Raw genomic sequence first — 22,077 nt, 5'->3', positions numbered from 1 at the left:
GACCGATGCCGGGCTGGATCCCATGACCCATGAGCTCATGACCTGAGCCGAAACCAAGAGTCAGGCGCTCAACTGACTGAGCCACCCAGGGGCCCCTATTTCCTTTTTTTTTTTTTTTTTTTAAGACCGCCACATTTCAGGCTCTACTGAAAACTAGGATGTATCAGTCAGGATAGGCTGGGTTATGCTCCGGTAACAAACAAGCCCAGGATCTCAGTGGCCTCATGCAGCAGAGGTTTATTACTCGCCAGTGTTACTGGTCTTTTATGGGTCACCTCAGGGCTCTGCTCCACATCATCCTTGTGCCCCAGGCTGAGGGAACAGCATCTCTCCGGGGCATTGGCAATTCTTTGGCACTGGGAAGAGAGAGAAAGTGGTGGAGCTGCGGTGACTTTTACAGCTTCTGCCTGGATACGAAACACGTCACTTCCACTCGGCATCTGTTGGCCCAAGCAGGTCATTCGATGATGTGTAACTTCAAAGGGGAGGGATGGTGGGAAGGGCGGTCTGTCCATGTGCCTGGAAGGAGAGAGGGAAAAGAATATCTGAGGACCTCCCTAACGCCGGGGTCACAGAGATAAAGCAGACTGTCCCCTCCCCGCTGTGGGGTGGTTTGGGAGGGAGGGGGATTAGAACACCGTGGGTCACTCTTTCGGGTCCCGCTGAATGAATGCCCTGTCTAAATTTAATCTGACCTAATCCAGACAGATACTCCATCATCCACCTTCCCAGTCAAGGAAGGTAATACTCTGGGCCTCGTTCTCCTTAAAATAGGTGGATAATAGTGCACAACTCCAAGACTTTTTGTGCAAAGAAATGAATTGGTCCACGTGAAGCCTTAGAAACAGTACCTGGCACATAATATAGTGCTCAAAACTATCTGTGATCGTGTGTGCGATGGTCCATGAAGGTGCAATCGACATAGTGCTTCTCACTTGTTCAGATAACCCGGTCTTTCTCTCTCTTCACCTGGCCCTATCATCTGGGGAGGCCCCCCCCATTGCTACCTATTTAACAACTGGCTTTTCAGGAAAAAGAATGAAAACAAAAGCAAAAACCTTGACTTGTAGTGCCTGCCCAGTTCCAAACCTTTTTAAAATGGAAGTTGCCTTAAAATTTTTGACAGCAAATAGGCTCAGTTTCCAGTGAACAAAGCTAATGCCTCAACAATTTTAAAACTTTAACAACAAAAAGAAAAAAAAAAAGTCTCCTTGGTACCAGTACAAAATGCTGATCTAAAAAGAAGGCACTTTATATATATTTTTTAAGATTTTATTTTTATTTATTTGAGAGAAAGCAAGAAATATCACAGAGGGAGAGGGAGAAGCCGACTTACCGCTGAGCAGAGAGCCCAATGCAGGACCATGACCTGAGCCAAAGGCAGACGCTTAACCAACTGAGCCACCCAGGCGCCCTAAGAAGGCACTTTAAATAGTAGGGGGCTAGTCTCAAGATAAGCCAGGATGTACCCTTTTTGGTACCGTGGGCCCCAAATGGGCTGGCCGGTCTTACCTTCCGGGCCCCAACCCAAGGTGCATAAGCTAGTTGTGATCAAAGCCTTCTACAACTTTTTAGTGGGATATCATGACTTCTGACCTCTGGGAGGTCAGCCAGGCCCTCTTTTTTTTTTTTTTTTTTTTTTTTCCCAGCCAGGTCCTCTTAAATGGACAGCACTTGACCTCACTGAATTGACCCTAAACAAAACAAAACAAAACAAAACAAAAAACCCTGAAGTTGGGGATTAACATATGCTGATGCAAGAAAACTCCATTTTTTTGCTCCTTTGCTAGATCACAGAGGTTTTTTTTTTTTTTTTTAAGATTTTATTTATTTATTTGAGAGAGAGAGAGCACATGAGAGGGGGGAGGGTCAGAGGGAGAAGCAGACTCCCTGCCGAGCAGGGAGCCTGATGCGGGACTCGATCCAGGGACTCCAGGATCATGACCTGAGCCGAAGGCAGTTGCCCAACCAACTGAGCCACCCAGGCGCCCTAGATCACAGAGGTTTTAAGGAACTTTTTGCTGCAGAGGGTTATCTTGGACCTGGGTCCTGAGCTGGAAAAGAAGGTGTGGATTCCTGCTTTATATGGAAACTCTAAATGCCCTCCACATGGGCGGGGAGTCAGGGGGTAATGTTGGGGCGCATCAGAGTTTGGCTTTGGCTTCAGGAATTGTCCAGAATGTGTCGATCAATGTTGGCTTTGGCCTTGCCTCTGGAAGCATGAATTAACCGCCTGCGTATTTCAGTGTGATATCCCTGAACTTGTGGGTGCTCAGTGATGTTGCAATCACGTAGGTTACACACACACACCATCACAGGGTCAATTATAGGAGCAAAACACTTTAATTGAACTTCCTAACTTTTGCCCGTGCACTTTCCAATACGGATAATCTGGAACGACAAATTGGGTGTTCTCTACTGGTGAAGTTCTATCAGTCCACAGAAGTATAAATGCATATTTGCACCGCAAGACTAAGAGGCTGGTGGTACCAATCATTTTTTTTATTGTACAGGTGATGAATTCTTGGTACAGAATTTTAGGTACAAAATTTACTAAGAAATCCCTAACAACAGCACACACATTTGAACAGCAAGGGAGTACGTTTGCTAGATGACTCTAGGAAGGAACAAACGTTTTTTTTTGAGTCAACGAACGTTTATAAAAATTTAAAAGACTAGGAGGGGCGCCTGGTTGTCTCCTTCGGTGGAGCACAGCACTTTTTTTTTTTTTTTTTTAGATTATATTTCTTTATTTATTTGACAGAGAGAGAGACAGCGAGAGAGGGAACACAAGCAGGGGGAGTGGGAGAGGGAGAAGCAGGCTTCCCGCCGAGCAGGGAGCCCGATGCGGGGCTCGATCCCAGGACCCTGGGATCATGACCTGAGCCGAAGGCAGACGCTTAACGACTGAGCCACCCAGGCGCCCCGAGCACACTACTCTTAATCTCAGGGTCGTGAGTTCAAGTCCTACATTGGGCACGGCGCCTACTCTTAAAAAAAAAAAAAAAAGTAAATGAGAAAATTGGGATAACAGAAATTAAGTTCTCTCTTAATTCAAACCTTTGTAGAGTATTTTGGTGTACCCTTCAGACTAAAAGAAAATTCCTGGAGCGCCTGGGTGGCTCAGTCGTTAAGCGACAGCCTTCGGCTCGGGTCATGATCCTAGGGTCCTGGGATCGAGCCCCACATCGGGCTCCTTGCTCAGCAGGGAGTCTGCTTCTCCCTCTCTCTCGGCCTGCCGTTCCCCTTGCTTGTGCTCTCAATCTCTCTGTCAAATAAATAAAATCTCTCTCTCTCTCTATAAAAAAAATTCCTGTGTGGAATTAACAAGCTTCGGGGTGAGCAGCCAGCAGGGGTCGCCACCTTCCACGCTCAGGCATTCCCGACGTTCGGTCGTTACGTGGTCCGGGTACCATTTAATTCCACGTGGGCTCACTAGTTTCATTTGTAAGATAATCCATCAGAGTCACGGGATTTACTTTTCCATCATGCATATGAGAAAAGAGGAAAAGGCTATTGATCTTCTGATCTGATGTGAAAGCTTACTTGTATTTGTAGGGGCTACGTGCAGGAAGTCAGCAGGGCAGCAAATGATCAAGTAAGACAACACATCGGGGTCAAAACCTTCCAGAGGGAACAGTCACTGGACATGACCACAATTATTATAGTTTTTGGCCTCCCAGAAAACCCTGTAGAAGTTGCTTCTGAGTAATATTAATAAGGAACAGGGCAAGTTGGAAGGAGTTAGAAATTTCCAGTCTCTCTAGTGCACCAGACAAAATTAATATTCTTGTAAAAGTTTTCTTCTTCACACCTTATCAACTCAGATCCTCTGAAGTAACTTTATGATAAAGAATGCTTTCTTTTTTCCTTATAGTTGCAGGGGAGAGGGACCCTCTCTTTCCCCATTAGTTTGACAAATATTAAGTATGTACTATGTGCCATAATTGTAGTAGCTTCCGGGGATAGAACAGTGAATAAGAAGTGTAAAAACTGGCATCGCAGGAAGGAGATGGAAATAGCTCCCTTGGCTTCTGGACGTGCAGGTGCCATTCCCGTGCTCACATCTGGGACCCGGGGAGTCTCATCTTGGTGTGGAGCGGAGTCATGACCACCTGCCCTATCCATTGTCCACAATGACTTCCTCCTCTTTCTTTCTGAGAACAGGAAAGTGAGCACAGTGATCCCAGACCCTCAGCACCCCTTCCTGCAAAGCTCTCATGAACCACTCTAGCAGGAGGGATTCAGGCTGACCCCAACTCTCAACCCCCTCAAGGGTCCTAGACCTACACTGAGCAGACCCTTCTCTGCCTTCCCCCGGTCCAGGGCTGGGCTCGCCCTTTATAGATGTCACCGTGAGCCCAGAATACATCCGAGGCCACTGACAGGCCAGAAAATCAAACCGGGAATGCTCTTCGTTCCCAAGCAAGTTCCCAGCACTGCCTTCGATGTCACAGTCACATCCCCTTTGGCCCTGGGTGCGGAGAGGGATGGATGGAGAACGCAGGCTCACTGGACCAAGGCTGTAGCTAGGAGGCAAAACGAGTGGCTTCCCAATCCCTGCTTTTTGAGGTGGGGTGGGTGACTTTCCTGGTGGTGGCGGTGACATTGGCAATCATGGTGATGATGGGTGTCGTGGTGGTGGTAGTGGGTTGGGGGTAGTGGTGGTGAGAGGGAAGGTGGCGACGTGGTTGACAGCGGGGATGATGGTCATGGTGGTGGTGGAAGTGTTGTTGGCGTTGGAGATGCTAGAGGTTGTCGCCTCAGCCGAAGACCCTTTATTGCCATCTTAGATTCACTCTGTTCCATATGGAGACGCGCATTTCTAAGCGTGAACTCTGGAATGGCATTAATCTACATTACACAGAATAGAAAACCAGCCAGCCAGTGCACCTCCATCTTACTGGCAAAAACCGAGAAAGGACTGAATTGAACCGTACTTAATAGCAGTGAAATTCGGAGCATTTAGTGAAGTCTACGCTCTAGGAGTGAGGCAGAAACGAACACTGCAGCATACAACCTGTGTGGCCTTGGACAAGTGTCTTCACCTCTCTAAGCCCAGTTTATCTTGAAATCTGGGGGAATCCCTGGTGACAGCACAAGGTGGTGGAATAATACCGCTAGGGAGTCGTCGGAGTGCTAACCCTTTTTCCATCGTAACCTTTGTCAGCTGGAAAAACAAAAACAAACAAACAAACAAAAACCAAAAACACAAAAAAACCTGAAGATAATCTAGGACAGTGGCAAACACTTTCCTAGATTATCCGTGGAGACTTGTTAGAGAGTCAGTAAATCAATTTAAGGGGATCGGACCAGAATTTCAAAATAGGAACAGAGTAGAATTAAAAATATCTATGTATCATGTTGTACAGGGTGGCATTTCCTGAAGCTGTTAATGTGAAATGATTTCTTACTGTGCATGACGGTCAGAAAAGTCTGGAAGCCACTGGGAGACGGCCCCCAGCCTCGCACTGGTTTCCAGACCCCCCGCCGGGACCACTCCCGAGAGCACCTCCCTTTCAGACGCGATCCCACCTCGCCCAGAGCAAACCCTCCCGGTCTCCCGGCGGCGCTGTGTTGGCGGGACTCGGCCGCCAGGTGGCGCGCGTGCCCCGCCGCGAGGGGGTTCTCCTCGGTCTGACCGTCCAGGCCCGGGTTTCCTCCTGGTCCCGTGTCGCCCCGAGGATCCCGTTTGCTGGGGCCGGAGACCCTGGACACGAATACAGCTCCCCCAGCGGAGCGCGGAGGGAGGGCTCGGGCGGTCGGGAAGGGATGCGGCAGTCCTGAGCCCCACGCCTCCCTTGGTTCTGCAGTGATCATCCAGTACCTCCCTCTGTGCGCTGGACGGAGTCGCCCCTCCCAGAGCTCGCATCCCAGAGAGGGGGACAGACAAGAACCCCCAGTCACGACCCCGCCAGTACAGGGGCGCCTCCCTGCCCAGGGCTTAGGGACAAGTGTGGCGCGGGACAGCCGGGGGTGGAATCCCGTCCCGCCTCCAGATGGCTGTGTGACCTTGGGCAGCTTGCTTAGCCTCTCTGTGCCTCAGTGTTCTCTGCTGTAAAATGGGACAAGAGCGCCCACAGCACAGCATTGTCGTAAACACGAAACGAGTTGGTATTTGTAAAGCACTTAGAAGAGGACTGGTATGTTTGTTAGACCAGTTGTTACAAATTCCCATGTTGCACCTGTAGTGAGGCGTGGGGCTGCAGAAGGAATCCCGAAGCCGCATTCCTCCCTCCCCACCACTCCTTGGAGTCCAGGGATCCTGACTCCCAGGCAGGGTCCTTCTCCTCTGCATGGCGCTCCCTCGGCATGGGCTGGGCAGATGGGGAGGGCCGGAGGAATGCATCCAGATTCGTGGACAAAGCAGTGAGCCAAAAAGGCAGGTGGTGGTGGTGGGGAGGTTGCAGGGAAAGGGGGCCAGCCCTCTCATCCAGTGTGGGTCCCCTGCCCCCAGGCCCTCCCCGAACACCTAAAGCTGAACGTAGCAGAGCTTTTGGGCGCCACGCAGCTGTGGATACCCAAGACCTGTGATGTCTCTTACCCTCCTACCCTTTTTCTTGCCTTCACGGGGTTAATTCAGGCATAATCACTGTCTGTGAGTATCTAGCGACTTTTCGCAAACTTACAGAATTGCGCAATCATCATCACAGTCCAGTGTTAGATCATTTCCACCAACCCCAAAGGTTCCCTCTTGCCAGCTTGCAGTCAATTTCCTGTCCCACCTCCGACCCCAGGCAACCACTCATCTGCAGTCTTGTCTCTAGATTCGCTTTTTCTGGAAACTCCATATAAAGGATCATACAATATTGTCCTAAAATACTTAAAAAAAAAAAAAAAAAAAGGCTCCATGCCAAGCCTGGAGCCCAACTTGGAGCTTGAACTCACAATCCTGAGATCAAGCCCTGAGCTGAGATCAAGAGTCCCGCGCTCAACGGACTGAGCCACCCAGGCACCTCCTAAAACACTTATTTCTATTGAACATATGCAGATTGTACAACCTGCACTTCTCCTGCAAGAGTAACCCATCCAGAGACTTATCGAAATTGGTTTTAGCAACAGTGTTTATAATATTTACCGTGAGTTACATGAACAAAGGATTCTTCGATGAATTAAATTAAAATTTAATTAAAAAATAACCCACGGGGCAGCGAAAATAAAAGAACCCACCACCCGAGTTAATCTTTCTCTGAAAAAAGCAGGACACAAAGACATATTCGCTCTGATGCTGTCATATGTAGTATAAAAATAAGCAGAATCAGAAAATATATTTGGGGATTTATGCAAAGGCAGTAACATAAAGACGAGCAAGGGCATATATACTCATATGGACAGTAATAGTCTCCACTTGGGGTTTGCAGGTAACACCTGTAGGTACAGACATGTCTTGTAGGGCATTTAATAAACTTGTAATGGGCCTGGATGGTGAGTATGTGGCTCTTGAGACATTTAACTGTGTATGTACATTTTCATATACTTTTAGGGAGCCATATTTCCCGATTTTTTTTTAAATTGAGATGAAAAATAATCAGTATAGGAGAGCCATGCCTCTATGTATCTCTCATCCACAAGGGAACATGAGATAAAAGCTTGTTTTGTTCTTTCCTTTAGACCAGTGGCCAGCAAACTACAGCCTGTGGCCCAAATCAGGCCTGTAAAAGCTAAGAATGGTTTTCCATTTCTTAAATGGTTGGGGGGAAAAAAAGTCATCAAAAGAAAGAAGAGTATCTCATGATATGTGAAAATTATATGAAATTCAAATTTCAGTGTCCATAAATAATTTCACACCCATTTGTTTATGTGTTGTCGATGGCTTCTTTGTGCCCTAATGGATGATCTGGGCAGTGGAGACAGGGACAATGTGGCGTGCAAAGCCTAAAATATTTACTCCTTGGCTCTTTATGGAACATGTTTGCTGACCCAGGATAGACCCAAAGCTTTCCACAGTCCTCAGCCTAAAGGAGATGCTCAAGAAGATCTATCTGATTAAGGTCACAGATGGAATTAAAGTTGCTAATCAGCTGATCCTGAGATGGGAGATGATCCTGGGCTATCTGGGCGGGTCTGATATAGTCGCAAGGGTCCTTATAAATGGAAGAGGAAGGACTCTTACAGAAGCGTAAGAGGCAGAGGGATGTGATGTTAGAATTCAAGCACTGTTGCTGGTTCTGAAGGAGAAAGAGCCACGAGTCAAGGAATGGGGATGGCCTCTAAGAGCCGGAGAAGGCAAGAACATGAATTTTCCCTAGAGCTTCCAGAAAAGAAGAAAGCCCGTGGACACGTTGATTTTAGTCCAGTGAGACCCATTTTGGACTTCTGGCTGCCAGAAATGTGAGGTGATGAATTCGGGTTGTTTAAAGCCACTGAGCAACAGGAAATTAATACGGGTACTAAACCCTGAACTTGACAACGAAAACACCTACTGCTTTGAAACTCGAAAGAAGCTGTTTAACATCAGAAAGTTTCCTTACCTTTTGTGCTTCAGGTTCCTCAGTTATAAGAGGGAGATGATAAGCATTTATTCATGGAGCGGTGGTGATAAATGTGATGATATATGTAAAGTCTTGCTCACAGTGAGGGGCACATAAACTTTCATCCTTATTATATGAATGAACAAAAAAAATTGTTAGTAAAAAAGGTGGTTAAAACCTAAGACTTAACCGAGTGGCTCAGTTGGTTAATCGTCTGCCTTTGGCTCAGGTCGTGAACCCAGGGTCCTGCATGGGGTTCCCTGCTCCGCGGGGAGCCTGCTTCTCCCTCTGTCCCGCCTTCCACTTGTTCTTTCAATCTGTCTCTCACACATAAAAGATTTCATTTATTTATTTTTTTTAAAGATTTTATTTATTTATTTGAGAGAGAGAGAATGAGAGAGAGAGAGCACGAGAGGGAAGACGGTCAGAGGGAGAAGCAGACTCCCTGCCGAGCAGGGAGCCCGATGCGGGACTCGATCCCGGGACTCCAGGATCATGACCCGAGCCGAAGGCAGTCGCTTAACCGACTGAGCCACCCAGGCGCCCCACAAATAAAAAATTAAAAAAAAAATGATTGAGGGGCGCCTGGGTGGCTCAGTTGGTTAAGCGACCGCCTTCGGCTCAGCATGATCCCAGGGTCCTGGGATCAAGCCCCGCATCGGGCTCCCTGCTCAGCGGGAAGCCTGCTTCTCCCTCTCCCACTCCCCCTGCTTGTGTTCCCTCTCTCGCTGTCTCTCTCTCTGTCAAATAAATAAAATCTTTAAAAAAAATAAAAAGAAAAAAATGATTGAACAGAAAACTCACTTGTAAAAAAGAAAATGACCAAACTCCTATGCATCTAATAACATTAGTCTACAAATACATTAAGCTAGAATTGACAAAGCGGTTAAGACTTTGATAATCCACTTCTCTAGTGAGATATCGTATTACAAGCTTGCTCAGTAAAAGACAGATCAAGAGTCAAAAATTTTGTTTGTAAGAGAATGTAAAACACTCAAGAAGCTTGCCCATTCAGATATGTCCTGGACCCTGATCCCAGCCAACACCAAAGAAATTCAGTGTTTTAAAACACACAAGAAGCAACTAAAAAGACACTGGCCCCACACTAGTTTTATCCTTTAGCATTGAACTCTTGAGTTATAAAAAATCTCCCCTAAAACGCTTCTTACTCAAACTAGGGGTCCACTTCATGCAATAAGTTTAGAAATGTAGTCTGTTGCAGCCACGGACACCCAAAAACATGCTACAAGGGAGTGAGGACTCTTTTGTGTTTTGAGGGTTGTGTTATTGAGGCCATGACCTTCATTCCAATGATCCTAAGGTTGCTGTGCTAATTCAGGGAATTTCGTCCAATTTCCAGAGAGGAACTGGAAAGAGACTTAGTTAAGAGAACAAGAATGACACTCTCTCTCCTCTTTCCAACAGCTTTCTAGGAATCCAAGCCAGTGAATTTTGTCAAGGATGTAAGCTCTACCCACCATTAGTTGTGAGAAAACGTAGAAAATGCATTTTAAAACCTTGACAGCGCTAACTCTGGAAAGACAAGTCTATGTACCCTTAGTACAGATGATGAGAAAAATAAATATGGTCAGGCAATTGACAGAATCAGCCCCATGAGACTGAAAAGAACGTCAGAACATGTGTCCCATGTTAGCATCATAAAGACCACAAATCCTGACCATAATGCAGTCAAATCAAGACCAGTAACCACTGACAAAAAATGTTATCCCAGAGCACACTAAACCCCACTCTGAATTAAATGGGGCTCAAGTAGGGCTTCACGTTGGTGAGCCCATCTGTATGTAAATTCTATCGAAGCCACTACATATTGAAATTCACAGGGCAGAGCTGCCAAGGGCATATAGAGGGATTTTCATCATCTTATAGGATTATTAGAGAGGAAAAACTGGAGGATCATGAATTTTGGTCCCAGTTCAAGGATGAGACAATATAACAGCAGCAATCGTTAACATTTACTGTGTTTCTCTCCAACTATGTACTCATCTTATGGAAGGCTTTCTTCTATTACAATCACAGTATCTCTCCAGCATGTGGTCTCTTGTGTAACTTAAGGGGTGAGTGTTTAAAGAGGTCTTTCCCACATCCCTTACTCCCATGAGGAGTCTCCGCAGCGTGAGTTCTTACAGGGATTCCACTGAGACAACATTGAAGGCTTTTCCATATTCCTTAGATTCATGGGGTTTCTCTCCAATGCGAGAATAAATGTCCACTGAAGACGAAAGAAGGGGGTTCCTGGATGGCTCAGTGCATCAAGCGTGGGACTCCCGACCTCAGCTCAGGGCTTGATCTCAGGGTTGTGAGCTCAAGTCCCATGCTGGGCTCCACGCTGAGCACGGAGCCTACTTAAAAAAATTTGTAATTAACAAAAAAAATAGAAAATCGTAAAACTGAGAGATGAAAAGCTTTCCACAGACATTACCTTCACAAGACGTGAATATGTAAACGTGTGAATTCTCACATTTCCGGCCTTCAGGGAGGATCGCGTTCCTTTCTAGTACGTCCTTATGTGCTTGGTATTTTGAGAAAATTACTGAGACTTTTCTCAACATTGCTTTCATTCACAGGACCACTCTCAACTGTGAATTTTTATTTTTATTTATTTATTTTTTAAGATTGTTTTATTTATGGGCGCCTGGGTGGCTCAGTTGGTTAAGTGACTGCCTTCGGCTCGGGTCATGATCCTGGAGTCCCGGGATCGAGTCCCGCATCGGGCTCCCTGCTCAGCAGGGAGTCTGCTTCTCCCTCTGACCCTCTTCCCTCTCGTGCTTTCTATCTCTCGTTCTCTCTCTCTCTCAAATAAATAATAAAAAAAAAGATTGTTTTATTTATTTAAGCAATCTCTACACCCGACGTGACACTCAGACTCACAACCCTGAGATCAAGAGTTGCACGCTCCTCCAACTGAGGTGGCCAGGCGTCCTTCAACTGTGAGTTTTTAGATGGTTTTTAAATCTGGAAGACTTGGTGAAGGCTTTCCCACATTCCTCACATTTATAGGGCTTCTTCATAATGTGCTTTTTTAAATGTTTATGAAGGTGTAAGGAATATCTAAAGGCTTTCCCACAGGTCTTGCATTCATAGGGTTTCTCTCCGGTGTGAATTTCCATATGTCTCATAAGGAATGACAGATACACGTAACTTTTCCTACAGTCTTGACATTTATATTTCCCCCCTCTCGTCTTAGTCTTCCTGTGTGAGTCAGAATTTGCCATGTGGGCAAAGGTTTTCTCACCTTGATTCTTCTCATGATTTGCCTCTGCCGTACAGGATTGCCTCTGCACGTCATGGGTCGAGCTATTTTGGAAGGTGATGGCACACGGATTAGACGCGGAAGTCTTCTCTTTAATGGGAGGCTTGTACACCCTAAGGGAAATGTCTTCAGCAAAGGCTTTTCCAAATGGATCCCATTCGTGAATGTGCACCCCCATGCAGATACGATTATGCGTGTGAAGCCCACTGTTCTGATGGTCAGTCCCTATTTTGGACTCTGGCTCTGCCTCACTTCCTACGAATGGGGTCAGCTTGGTGCTCTGCCATAAGACTCTATCATTTTTGTTGTTTCTATAGATCTTTTGATGACTGGTTAGGACAGGCTTTTGTTTCACAGTATTTGAGCCACATTTTTGGATACAGTTTCTTGTGGAATCTCTCCGTGAGCTAGGTGGAGAGTTGTCCCTCGTTTCGTGATACTCACAGATTATAACCGGAGACTCGTCCTTCTTGGGCACAGCGGCAACTCGCTTCAACTTCTGCTCCCTTTGCTTGGGTGGCTCATCTGTTTTGTGGCATTTTTTCCAGTCTTCTCCCCATGGGGAGGGCCGGGAACTGTGGCTCACGGCACACACTCTGTTTGCTTCATCAGACACATCAGGTGTCTTTTTGGCAAGAGTGTCCTGCTGAGGGGTTGAGTTTCTGGTTTTATGCTGAGTCAGCAAATCTGAAATAAAGGGACACAGAAGTTGAGAGTTTGTTGAGAGTTTAAGGTGGGTTGGGGATGCTAACGTAGGCAAATGCCCATGTGGGTTTCTTTTCAAATGCTCACTCAGCATACGTGAGGGAGACGTGGAAGGGAAGGAGGGGCAAGCAAGCGAGCAGAAAGACATCAGGGATTTGGGCCATGTGGTGAGGATGGGCTCTGTGGGGATCGCGGGTGTAATCAGGAACGCCACAGTCCGTCGTGGGCTGAGTTTGGGTCCCCCACAAATCCCTATGTCGCAGCCCTAACTACCCCTGCAAATGGTATTTGCAGGCGGGGCCTCTGGGAGGTAACTGGGTTCAGATGAGACAGGATGACAGCGGGGCCCCCATGATGGGACTAGCCTCCTTACAAGAGCAGGAGAACGGAGCTCACGGTCCCTCCACCATGTGAGGACACAGCGAGAAGGTGGCCATCTGCAAACCGGGCAGAGAGACCTCGATGGCAACGAACCCGCTGGCCCCGTGACCAGGAACTTCCCAGCCTCCAGAATGTGAGAGAGTAATGGCCGTGTTTAAGTCACCCAGACCGTGGTGTTCTGTCACAGCAGCCCGAACAGACTAAGATTAAAGATGAAGGGGCGGGGCGCCTGGGTGGCTCTGGCCATTAAACGCCTGCTTTCGGCTCAGGTCACGATCCTGGGGTCCTGGGATTGAGCCCCGCACCCGCCTCCTTGCTCAGCAGGGAGTCTGCTTCGCCCTCTCCCTCTGCCTCTGCCCCTCTCCCCCTGCTTGTACTTGCTCTCTCTCCCCCAAATAAATAAAGTCCTTAAAAAATTTTTAAAAATTGCAATGCAATTCACTTAACATAAAAGTAACCATTTTAAAGGGTACCTTTCAGTGGCATCAAGGACAATGGGCATGTGACGCAACCAGCACCTCTACTCAGTTCCAGGACATCTCCATCACCCCGGAAGGAAGGAAGAACTTCTAGACCATGGCTCGGCCACTCCCTGTTCTTCCCTCCAGCCTTTGGCAACCACTAATCTGCATTCTGTTTCTGTAGATTTACCTATGCCAGACATTTCATATAAATGAAATCAGACAGTAAGTAGTCTTTCGTGTCTGCCTTCTCTCACTTAACATTAATGCTTTCGAGGTTTATCCATATTGCAACCTGTTTTGGTTTTTTTTTTTTTTAAGATTTTATTTATTTGACAGAGAGAGGGAACACGAGCAGGGGGCGTGGGAGAGGGAGAAACAGGCTTCCCCGCGGAGCAGGGAGCCCGATGCGGGGCTCGATCCCAGGACCCTGGGATCACGACCTGAGCCGAAGGCAGACGCTTAACCGACTGAGCCAGCCAGGCGTCCCCACACTGCAACCTGTCATCAGTGCTTCACTCCTTTTTACGGCTGAGTAATATTCCACTGTGTGGACAGACTATATTTTGTTTGTCCATTCACCTGTTGATGGGCAACTAGTTTGTTTCCACTGCTGCTATGAACACACCTCCACGTGCATGTGTTGGAACATCTGTTTTCAACTCCTGCGGGTAGATACTAAGGAGTGGAATTGCTGGGTCATGTGCTAATTCTATGTTTAACTCTTTGAGGAGCTGCAGCTGTTTTGCACACGCACGAAATGGATTCTTCAACATTTCCACACTGTGAAATCCTTCCTCGTAAGGACTCACGTCTGCCGGGTAGGCAGGTGCACAAGGTAAATTTCCCCTGCACCATTCCCGGACCCGCTTCTTGCTCCAAATGAGAGACCAGACTAGGTTTGCCCAGTTGAGATCCCGGTCACCGGGGAATGGCACAGTGCATGGCCCAAGGGAGTGGTGGTGCCAGCATTTTCCATGGAACAGGGTCGCACGCTTTGGTCTGCAGGGGTTCCAGAGCTAAGCAAGTGTGAGTATGGAGCAACGAAGTGGTCCCTCCGTTTTCCTCATGAATGCACTGAAACTCCATGTTCCGTGTTCACCCACCTAAGATCTCCCGAGGGCTGTTAATCATGAAGAGAATAAAAATGTAATGCTACGGACAGATTTCCTGTTTCATGGGGTGAACCCTATGTCCACCCCTTGGGGACACTGGCCCCAACGTGGTTATTCAGCAGTACCCCCCGTCCCATTTCTCAGCACAGCTCTGGGAACCCAGGAGGGGGTCTGACTCCCATCGGTCCCGGCCACGGATGTGTGCGGGAGGGAAGGGCACTCACCCACCGAGGCCAGGTTCCTGCAGTTTTCCAACATCACGTCTCTGTAGAGAATTCTCTGCGCAGAGTCCAGCAGGGTCCACTCCTCCCTGGTGAAATTCACGGCCACGTCTGTGAAGGTCACGGAGTCCTGAAACGACACACGCATTTGGGGCACTGTTAGGGGTTGAATTGCATCCCCTCCCGAAGCTACGCCGACGTCCTAACCCCCAGGACCTCCGAACGGGACCCAGTTTGGAAACAAGGCATTTGAAGATACAGACGAGGTACCATGAGGGGGCCACTCAGGTCATGATCCCGGGGTCCTGGGATCGAGCTCCGCATCGGGGTCTTTGCTCAGTGGGGAGCCTGCTTCTCCCTCTACCTGTTGTTCCCCCTGCTTCTGCTCTCTGTCTCTCTCTCAAATAAAAAAAAAATCTTAAAAAAAAAAAAGTATAGAAATCTGCATACAGCCCGTGGAAGGACGCATTGTCACAGGATGGCAGACGTAGAGACTGGGGTAAACTGTCTGTAAGTCAAGGAGTATCAAGGTGAGCCTTCCGAAGTCTTACATAGAACTGTCCCACCTCCAATCTGAAGTGAATCAGACACAATTTACCAAAACTGTGTTGGCATTCACCCCTTGACCCAGCATTTGTCTTTGTGGGTGACTCCAAGACTACCCTGGCCCCAAAGCCAAACGATAATGTGCACATAATTATTTATTGAAGGTTATTTCTAACGGCAAACGATTGGAGACCACCCCCAGATATTCAATAATGAGGCTTGCTTAAAGTATGATGCAGGGGCGCCTGGGTGGCTCAGTCGTTAAGCGTCTGCCTTCGGCTCAGGTCGTGGTCCCAGGGTCCTGGGATCGAGCCCCGCATCGGGCTCCCTGCTCCGCGGGAAGCCTGCTTCTCCCTCTCCCGCTCCCCCTGCTTGTGTTCCCTCTCTCGCTGTGTCTCTCTCTGTCAAATAAATAAATAAATAAAATCTTAAAAAAAAAAAAAATCCCCCAAATAGGGAAGCTCAACTAAATGACGCCAAGGGTATATCTAACTGCAGGTTAACCACTTGGAGTGAACAATTCATCTGAGACACACTACAACCTTAGCATTAATAGTCTATTGTACAAAAGAACGGAAATCAGACCCTGACGTTGCTGCTAAATGAATACGAGTCAATGTGGACACTGCTTCTCAGGGGTGTTTTATATGCACTGTAGGATCAGGCAAAGGGATTATGTTAAGAAGGAAGCAAGGCTTTTAGTCTGAGAAGAAAGATTCAAATCTAAAACTAAAAGAGTTGGGGTGCCTGGCTGTCTCAGTCAGAAGAGCCTGTGATTTTTTTTTTAAGTTTTTTTTTTTTTTTTTTTTGACTGAGAGAAAGAGAGAGAGAGAGAGCGTGTGCGCGCGCATGCGAGAACAGGAACACAAGCAGGGGCAGAGGGAGAGGGAGAAGCAGACTCCCCGCTGAGCAGGGAGCCCGATGTGGGACTCGATCCCAGGACTCCAGGATCATGACCTGAGCCGAAGGCAGTCGCTTCACCAATTGAGCCGCCCAGGCGCCCTGTATAGTCCCTCTTGATGACGGAAAACCCTACAGAGTTCCAGCTAAAAACTTGGAAGCAATGATTGCATTAAAGAGCTGCCATTTTGCACCCGAATGAAATAACTGATTCAGGAGACAAGCACGGATGCTCAGACACCGAGGTGAAAATGTGAAGAGGACGTGTTTCTTTGCAGGGTGTGAAAATGCCTCATTTTGCTCACTACTTGCCCACTACTTTGGGAAGTGGGAACAAAGCTCTCTTGGCACCTGAAGCCGCTGATGGATTTCAGCCTCGGCCACAAGAGGGCAGCAGGCACTCCATTTACACGGAGGTGATGGAGAGAGAGACCCGCCACCTGAGATGTGTGCAAAAATGTCCACGGGCATCTAATCACACCTTCGGTGTCCCTTTTGGCCACACGAGGCAACGTGCGATTCTAGATCTTGGGGTGGTGAGTTCAAGCCCCATGTTGGTTGTAGAGATGACTTAAATAAATAAAGCTTAAAAAATAAAAAAGAGGAGCGCCTGGGTGGCTCCGCTGAGCGCCCAACTCTTGATTTCGGCTCAGGTCATGATCTCAGGGTCTTGAGTCCGAGCCCTGCGTTGGGCACCAAGCTGAGCCTGGAGTCAGCTTGAGGTTCTCTCCCCCTCCCTCTTTCGCTGCCCCCTCCCCCGTTCACGCTCTTTCTCTAAAATAAATAAATAAAATCTTCATTTAAAAAAAAAGAAATCTAACTCTGAAAGATATTTTTGGTAGAAACTGCTGGAATTCAAACTCTGGACAGGTGTTAGAGATATTGTTATTTTATTTTCTCTTTCTCTTTTTTGTAAAGCACCATACCTGTATCCTGGAAGCCCTGATTTCTAGTGACTTTTAATATTTAGGTGATTTTTAAAATTGTGTTTTTTACATTTTGTATTTTGAAACATTTTTTCCAGAATCTGAAACATTTTGGCATAGAAACTCAAAATATATAGAGAGTAAATAGACATATAAACAAAGTCAGATGATATCAAGGATTGGTATGTGTTTTTATGTATTAAATATATCTTCAGGGCACCTGGGGAGCTCGGTCCAGGGGAGTGTGCGACTCTTGACCTCGGGGTTGTGGGTTTGAGCCCCACATTGGGTGTAGAGATTACTTAAAATCTTTAAATAGAGAAAAAAAAGCTTAGCAGTACAAAATAACTTTCTAACCATTTGCGTTGAATCACGGAAAGTGTGAACATGCATAATACAGGGAAAATGAAATGCAGGCAAGCCCTCACCCACCATCCACCTGTTTCCATGCCACTTCTTCCCATCCCCCTTCACTGCCCTTCTCCTATTGCACTGAACTCCAGCCATCACAGCATCGCATCCTTAATACGTCCATTACAATCTCTAAAGCGCGAGGAATCTTCTAAACTGTGGCCACAACATTATCACGCTGAGAAACACTAGCAGTAACTTTTTTTTTTAAAAGATTTTATGTATTTATTTGACAGAAAGAGACACAGCAAGAGCAGGAACACAAGCAGGGGGAGTGGGAGAGGGAGAAGCAGGCTTCCCGTGGAGCAGGGAGCCTGATGCGGGACTCGATCCCAGGACTCTGGGATCATGAGCTGAGCCGAAGGCAGACGCTTAACTGACTGAGCCACCCAGATATCCCTAGCAGTAACGTTTTTATAGAATCAAATACCCTCTATCTGTCTCCGAAGACCCGAATACTGCATTCGGTCACTTGCGTCTTTTTAAATCTGTAACATTAGCTGCCGAAGAGTGCACAAAGAGCTCATTTTCTCATGTTCATGAATTGAAGGAAAAATAAGGAACCCTGAGAAGATTTGCAAGCATCTACAAATGTGATTGCTTCTGGGTGACCAGGAGTCTCGGACAGAGCAAACCAGGGCAGATGGAGGAAGCCTTCAAGGTCTACCCTAACCAACCTGCAATTTTTTTAAACACGCTGATCTGTTGCATATTCCAGAAATACGTTATTAAGCGAAATACAGTCTACAATTAAATAGTTTACGACGCAACTGATGAGGTTCGCTTTTTTTTTTTTTTTTTTTTACCTTGAAGTCATTTTTTCCAGCCAAAGTAAGAATTCCTTCTACTGGAGAGATTTAATTAATGGCTTTCACATTTCAAAATTCTCTAGGGGTGCAAACAACGTGCCAGATGTCAGAGTGTTCTTCTAGTCGGAACTGGAATACCCACATCTTCTTAAATATACTGATTCTGGGATGCCTGGGGGGCTCAGTCAGTTAAGCATCTGCCTTGGGCTCAGGTCCTGATCCCAGGACCGGAGCCTGCTTCTCCCTCTGCCTGCCACTCTCCCTGCTTGTGCTCGCTCACTCTCTCAATCTCTCTCACAAATAAAGAAATAAAATCTTTAAAAAATATATATATACTGACTCCATTTCTTAAGAAACAGGCATCCAGGGGCGCCTGGGTGGCTCAGTCGTTAAGCATCTGCCTTCAGCTCAGGTCATGATCTCAGGGTCCTGGGATCGAGCGCCGCATCGGGCTCCCTGCTCAGCGGGAAGCCTGCTTCTCCCTCTCCCACTCCCCCTGCTTGTGTTCCCTCTCGCTATGTCTCTCTCTGACAAATAAATAAATAAAATCTTAAAAAAAAAAAAGAAACAGGCATCCATACTACTTCGGTTTCAAGAATTTCAACATTTATGTGGTGTCCCCAAAATCCCCTTGCATTCACTACTCCGGGGTTCACGTGAACTCAGGTTTTCATCAACAGAAATGTGACACTCGGTATGATAAAGTTACTAAGTGCTGGGGCAAACTGGGGATTATAGGCAGCCCTGTCATCGTGAACGCAAGGATGCAAACCCGCCCAGCCATCACAGAAAGAGATCAGACCCCAAGGAAACCAGCAGCGAAGTCAAAAGGACTCCTTTCCCACCCCCCTTAACTGTTTTCTAACTCACTGATAAACTTTGTTCCCTAAAAATCATAACCCTCAACAATGCGGCTGTGACATCCTATCAGTAGGAAAAGAACATCCCATTGTTGCCTGGGGGATCTTGAGTCACATGGACTGAGAGGCAGCCTCAACTTGCAACTCCGGGCAGAGCTTCAGATAAGGGGTTTGGGACACCACATTCCACCTCTATCTGACCTTGTAGTTTCCAAGGGACCATCCGAACCAGATGATTCCTTTGCACGCGGTTCAGCTTGAGCCAATCTAAGCTGGGATGCACTTACATTTACCGTGAATTCACCCTCTCCCCTCCCCCACCTCCCAGAATCCTATAAGGAATGACTCCATCCCTTCATTTGCAAGGTTCCTCTCTGGTGCAATCGCTGTCCCTCCTTGCAACAAGCCAATACAACTGGGGCTCCCGGTGAGCCCCTGGTGATCTCAGACACATTAGTTACAGTGGGGAAAGCAAAAAACAAAAAGAGAATGCATCATTCTGGGCGGGCTCAGGTAAGCAGGTAGAAGGAAAACACGCACATCTGGCAGATGAAACACATCCCCACTGGTGTCCTGAGCTTCCCCTGAACCAGACCTTCCTGGAGTCGATGAACGACAAACAGGCAACTTGTTCAGACCACAGGGTTTAATCCTGACAACTCCCCTGGAACTTTCAACTTGGCCTTTTATAAATGCCCTCTACCGAGATCTCAGTTCCCAAAAAAGGCGGAAGGTGCCCATCGGACCCAACTCAAACCCAGCAACCCTTTCTCCAGAAGAGAACCCCAATGGCCATCCCCTCGATCTGACCAGTGCCCAGAATTTTTCAGCTCGCCCTCATCACAACGGACTCCAATGCTAGCATGGATCCAAACAGCACCCCCTCCGGCCCCGCCGCCGCCGCACGCGGGTGTCCCCCGGCCCAGGCCAGGGAATGCTCCCTGGGGCAAGGTGAAGGGCGCATTTAGGGCTCACCACGTGGGCCACTCTCGGCGTCCCCACCCCTCCAGGGCGGAGAGAATCAGGCTTCCGCGGACCGACGGACAGCTGCTCCCGACTCCCCGGAACCCGACCGGGTCCCGCCCGCAGCGTGGACTCTGCGATAACCCGGCACACTCACCATCTCCGCAGCACCGGCTTTTGGACGCGTCTGTGGGTGGCGCAGCCCAAAGGGCTCGTTCCCTGTACTACACAGAGGGTTGCAGAGCTGTGGACAAGAGGGATGGCACCGTGAAAATAGTAACTAAAGAAACAAAACAACGAGCCCCCAGGAAGGATCGACGACAGAGACTCGTCTGGCCGGGGCCCTTTGTACCTGCTTCCGGACCCCCTCCTCAAAATGGATGGTTTAAGGGATTGGGTGGGGGCGGGGGGAGGAGGAGCCAGCAGGAAGGGAATCCCGGGACCCCCACCCTCACCTCCTGCACCCAGGGTCCCGCATAACTTTCTCCCCAGCCACTTCTTTTTTTTTTTAAGATTTTATTTATTTATTTATTTGAGAGAGAGAGAGAGAGAGAGAGAGAGAGAGAGCATGAGAGGGGGCAGGGTCAGAGGGAGAGGCAGACTCCCTGCTGAGCAGGGAGCCCGATGTGGGACTCGATCCCGGGACTCCAGGATCATGACCTGAGCCGAAGACAGTCGCTTAACCAACTGAGCCACCCAGGCGCCCTCTCCCCAGCCACTTCTGCTGCCTGGGGGAGCCAGGAGGCGAGACCCACTTCCCAGCGAAAGGAAGACTTCTCTGCGCTGGAAAAGGACACAATCGGGTGGAGGGGTCCCCAGTTTCCCTCTTAGGCCCCCCCTTTTTCTTTTGCATCCTTCCCCACCCCGTGAGCGCTGACTGGAGGATAACCTGCAAGGTTTGCACGAACGGTCCTCAGAAAATACTCCTCTGATCGTTACTGGGATTGAACCAGCGACCCTCCGGCGAGGAACAGGAACGACCTCCAATCCCAAATTCCAGTGAAAGATAACAGCGACCTAAACTTCAGCCGGGGGAGGCCACCGACCCAGCTCCCTCCGCCGCTGTCAAAACACCAAGATCTGGAGAGTCACTTGATCTTCAGGTGCCTGCGAAGCGCTTCCGCGGAATAAAGCCTTTAACCTCAATTGGAGAATTTCCTACGGTTGGCCCCCGGCAGGACCTGATTTACATCCCCCCTCAACTTCGCCACCAATCCCCCCACCCGGGTCCCCATGCCGGTGCTCCCCGCCCCCACCCCGTCCCGCCCTCCGCCCCTCCCCCAAAGGTTGAGGCCCGCCCAGCCAGTTCCTTTGACTCGAGGCAAGAAGGGCGGAGAACCGCCAAAAGTCAATTAAATCAATTATATTTGTATGAAATGTCTCATTTCTAGTCATGCCATTCTACCCTAAAGCTTTCATTGTCTAATATTAATATATACCTAAATTCATTTTTAAATAGTCTCTACGCCCAAGGTGGGGCTCGAATTCACAAACCCCCGAGATCAAGAGAGGATCAAGAGTCCCTATGTGTTCCACTGACTGAGCCAGCTGGGTACCCCATAAACTTGTTTTTTTTTTAAAAAAAAACAACTTTATTATTATTATTTTTAAAGCAGTGTTAGGTTTACAATAAAACTGAGGCGGAACAGAGATTTCCCATATCTCCCCCGCCCCTAAGATGCATAGTCTCCTTCCTTATCAACATTACTCACCAGAATGCTTTTTTTCCAAAGATTTATTTATTTATTTATTTGAGAGAGAGAATGAAATAGAGAGAACACGAGAGGGGTGAGGGTCAGAGGGGGAAGCGGGCTCCCCGATGCTGAGACTCGATCCCGGGACTCCAGGATCATGACCTGAGCCGAAGGCAGTCGCTTAACCAACCGAGCCACCCAGGCGCCCTGCTTGTTTTTTGTTTGTTTGTTTTTAAACCAGAGATGAACCTACATAGAGTAATCAGCCAAAGTCCATAGTTTACCTTTGGGTTCACTCTCAGTGGTGTATATCCTATGGATTTGGACGAATGTATAATGACAT

At 47.9% G+C, this 22,077-nt stretch overlaps 1 protein-coding gene across 6 annotated transcripts; it reads right to left on the bottom strand.

Annotated features, from left to right (window-relative positions):
* Window positions 1–147: 147 nt before the first annotated feature.
* On the bottom strand, window positions 148–21,218 carry ZNF114 (zinc finger protein 114). Of its 6 annotated transcripts, XM_027619166.2 has the most exons (6): window positions 20,930–21,218; window positions 20,198–20,284; window positions 14,629–14,755; window positions 12,187–12,429; window positions 11,725–11,786; window positions 148–519 (listed from the first exon to the last, which is right to left on the bottom strand). In XM_027619166.2, the coding sequence occupies exons 2-6, from the start codon at window positions 20,198–20,200 to the stop codon at window positions 478–480; spliced, it is 477 nt and encodes a 158-aa protein (XP_027474967.2). In that variant the 5' UTR covers window positions 20,201–20,284; window positions 20,930–21,218; the 3' UTR covers window positions 148–477. The 6 variants fall into 6 exon arrangements, with proteins under 6 accessions (XP_027474967.2, XP_027474966.2, XP_027474968.2 ...); XM_027619165.2 differs by having other exon boundaries at window positions 11,725–12,429; XM_027619167.2 differs by lacking the exon at window positions 11,725–11,786.
* Between the last annotated feature and the right edge of the window lie 859 nt (window positions 21,219–22,077).

This window comes from Zalophus californianus, chromosome 17, assembly GCF_009762305.2.
Source record: "Zalophus californianus isolate mZalCal1 chromosome 17, mZalCal1.pri.v2, whole genome shotgun sequence".
Lineage (NCBI taxonomy): Eukaryota > Metazoa > Chordata > Mammalia > Carnivora > Otariidae > Zalophus > Zalophus californianus.
Note: the sequence above shows the minus strand (reverse complement) of the source record. Positions and strands in the feature narration are given on the sequence as shown.

What these genes read in the sequence shown, in the direction of transcription:
- ZNF114 (XM_027619162.2), bottom strand. An exon ending in CAGGAACCTGGCCTCGGTGG is followed by an intron (nt 12,430 to 14,628) that starts GTGAGTGCCCTT and finishes CCTTTATTTCAG; the next exon opens with ATTTGCTGACTCAGCATAAA.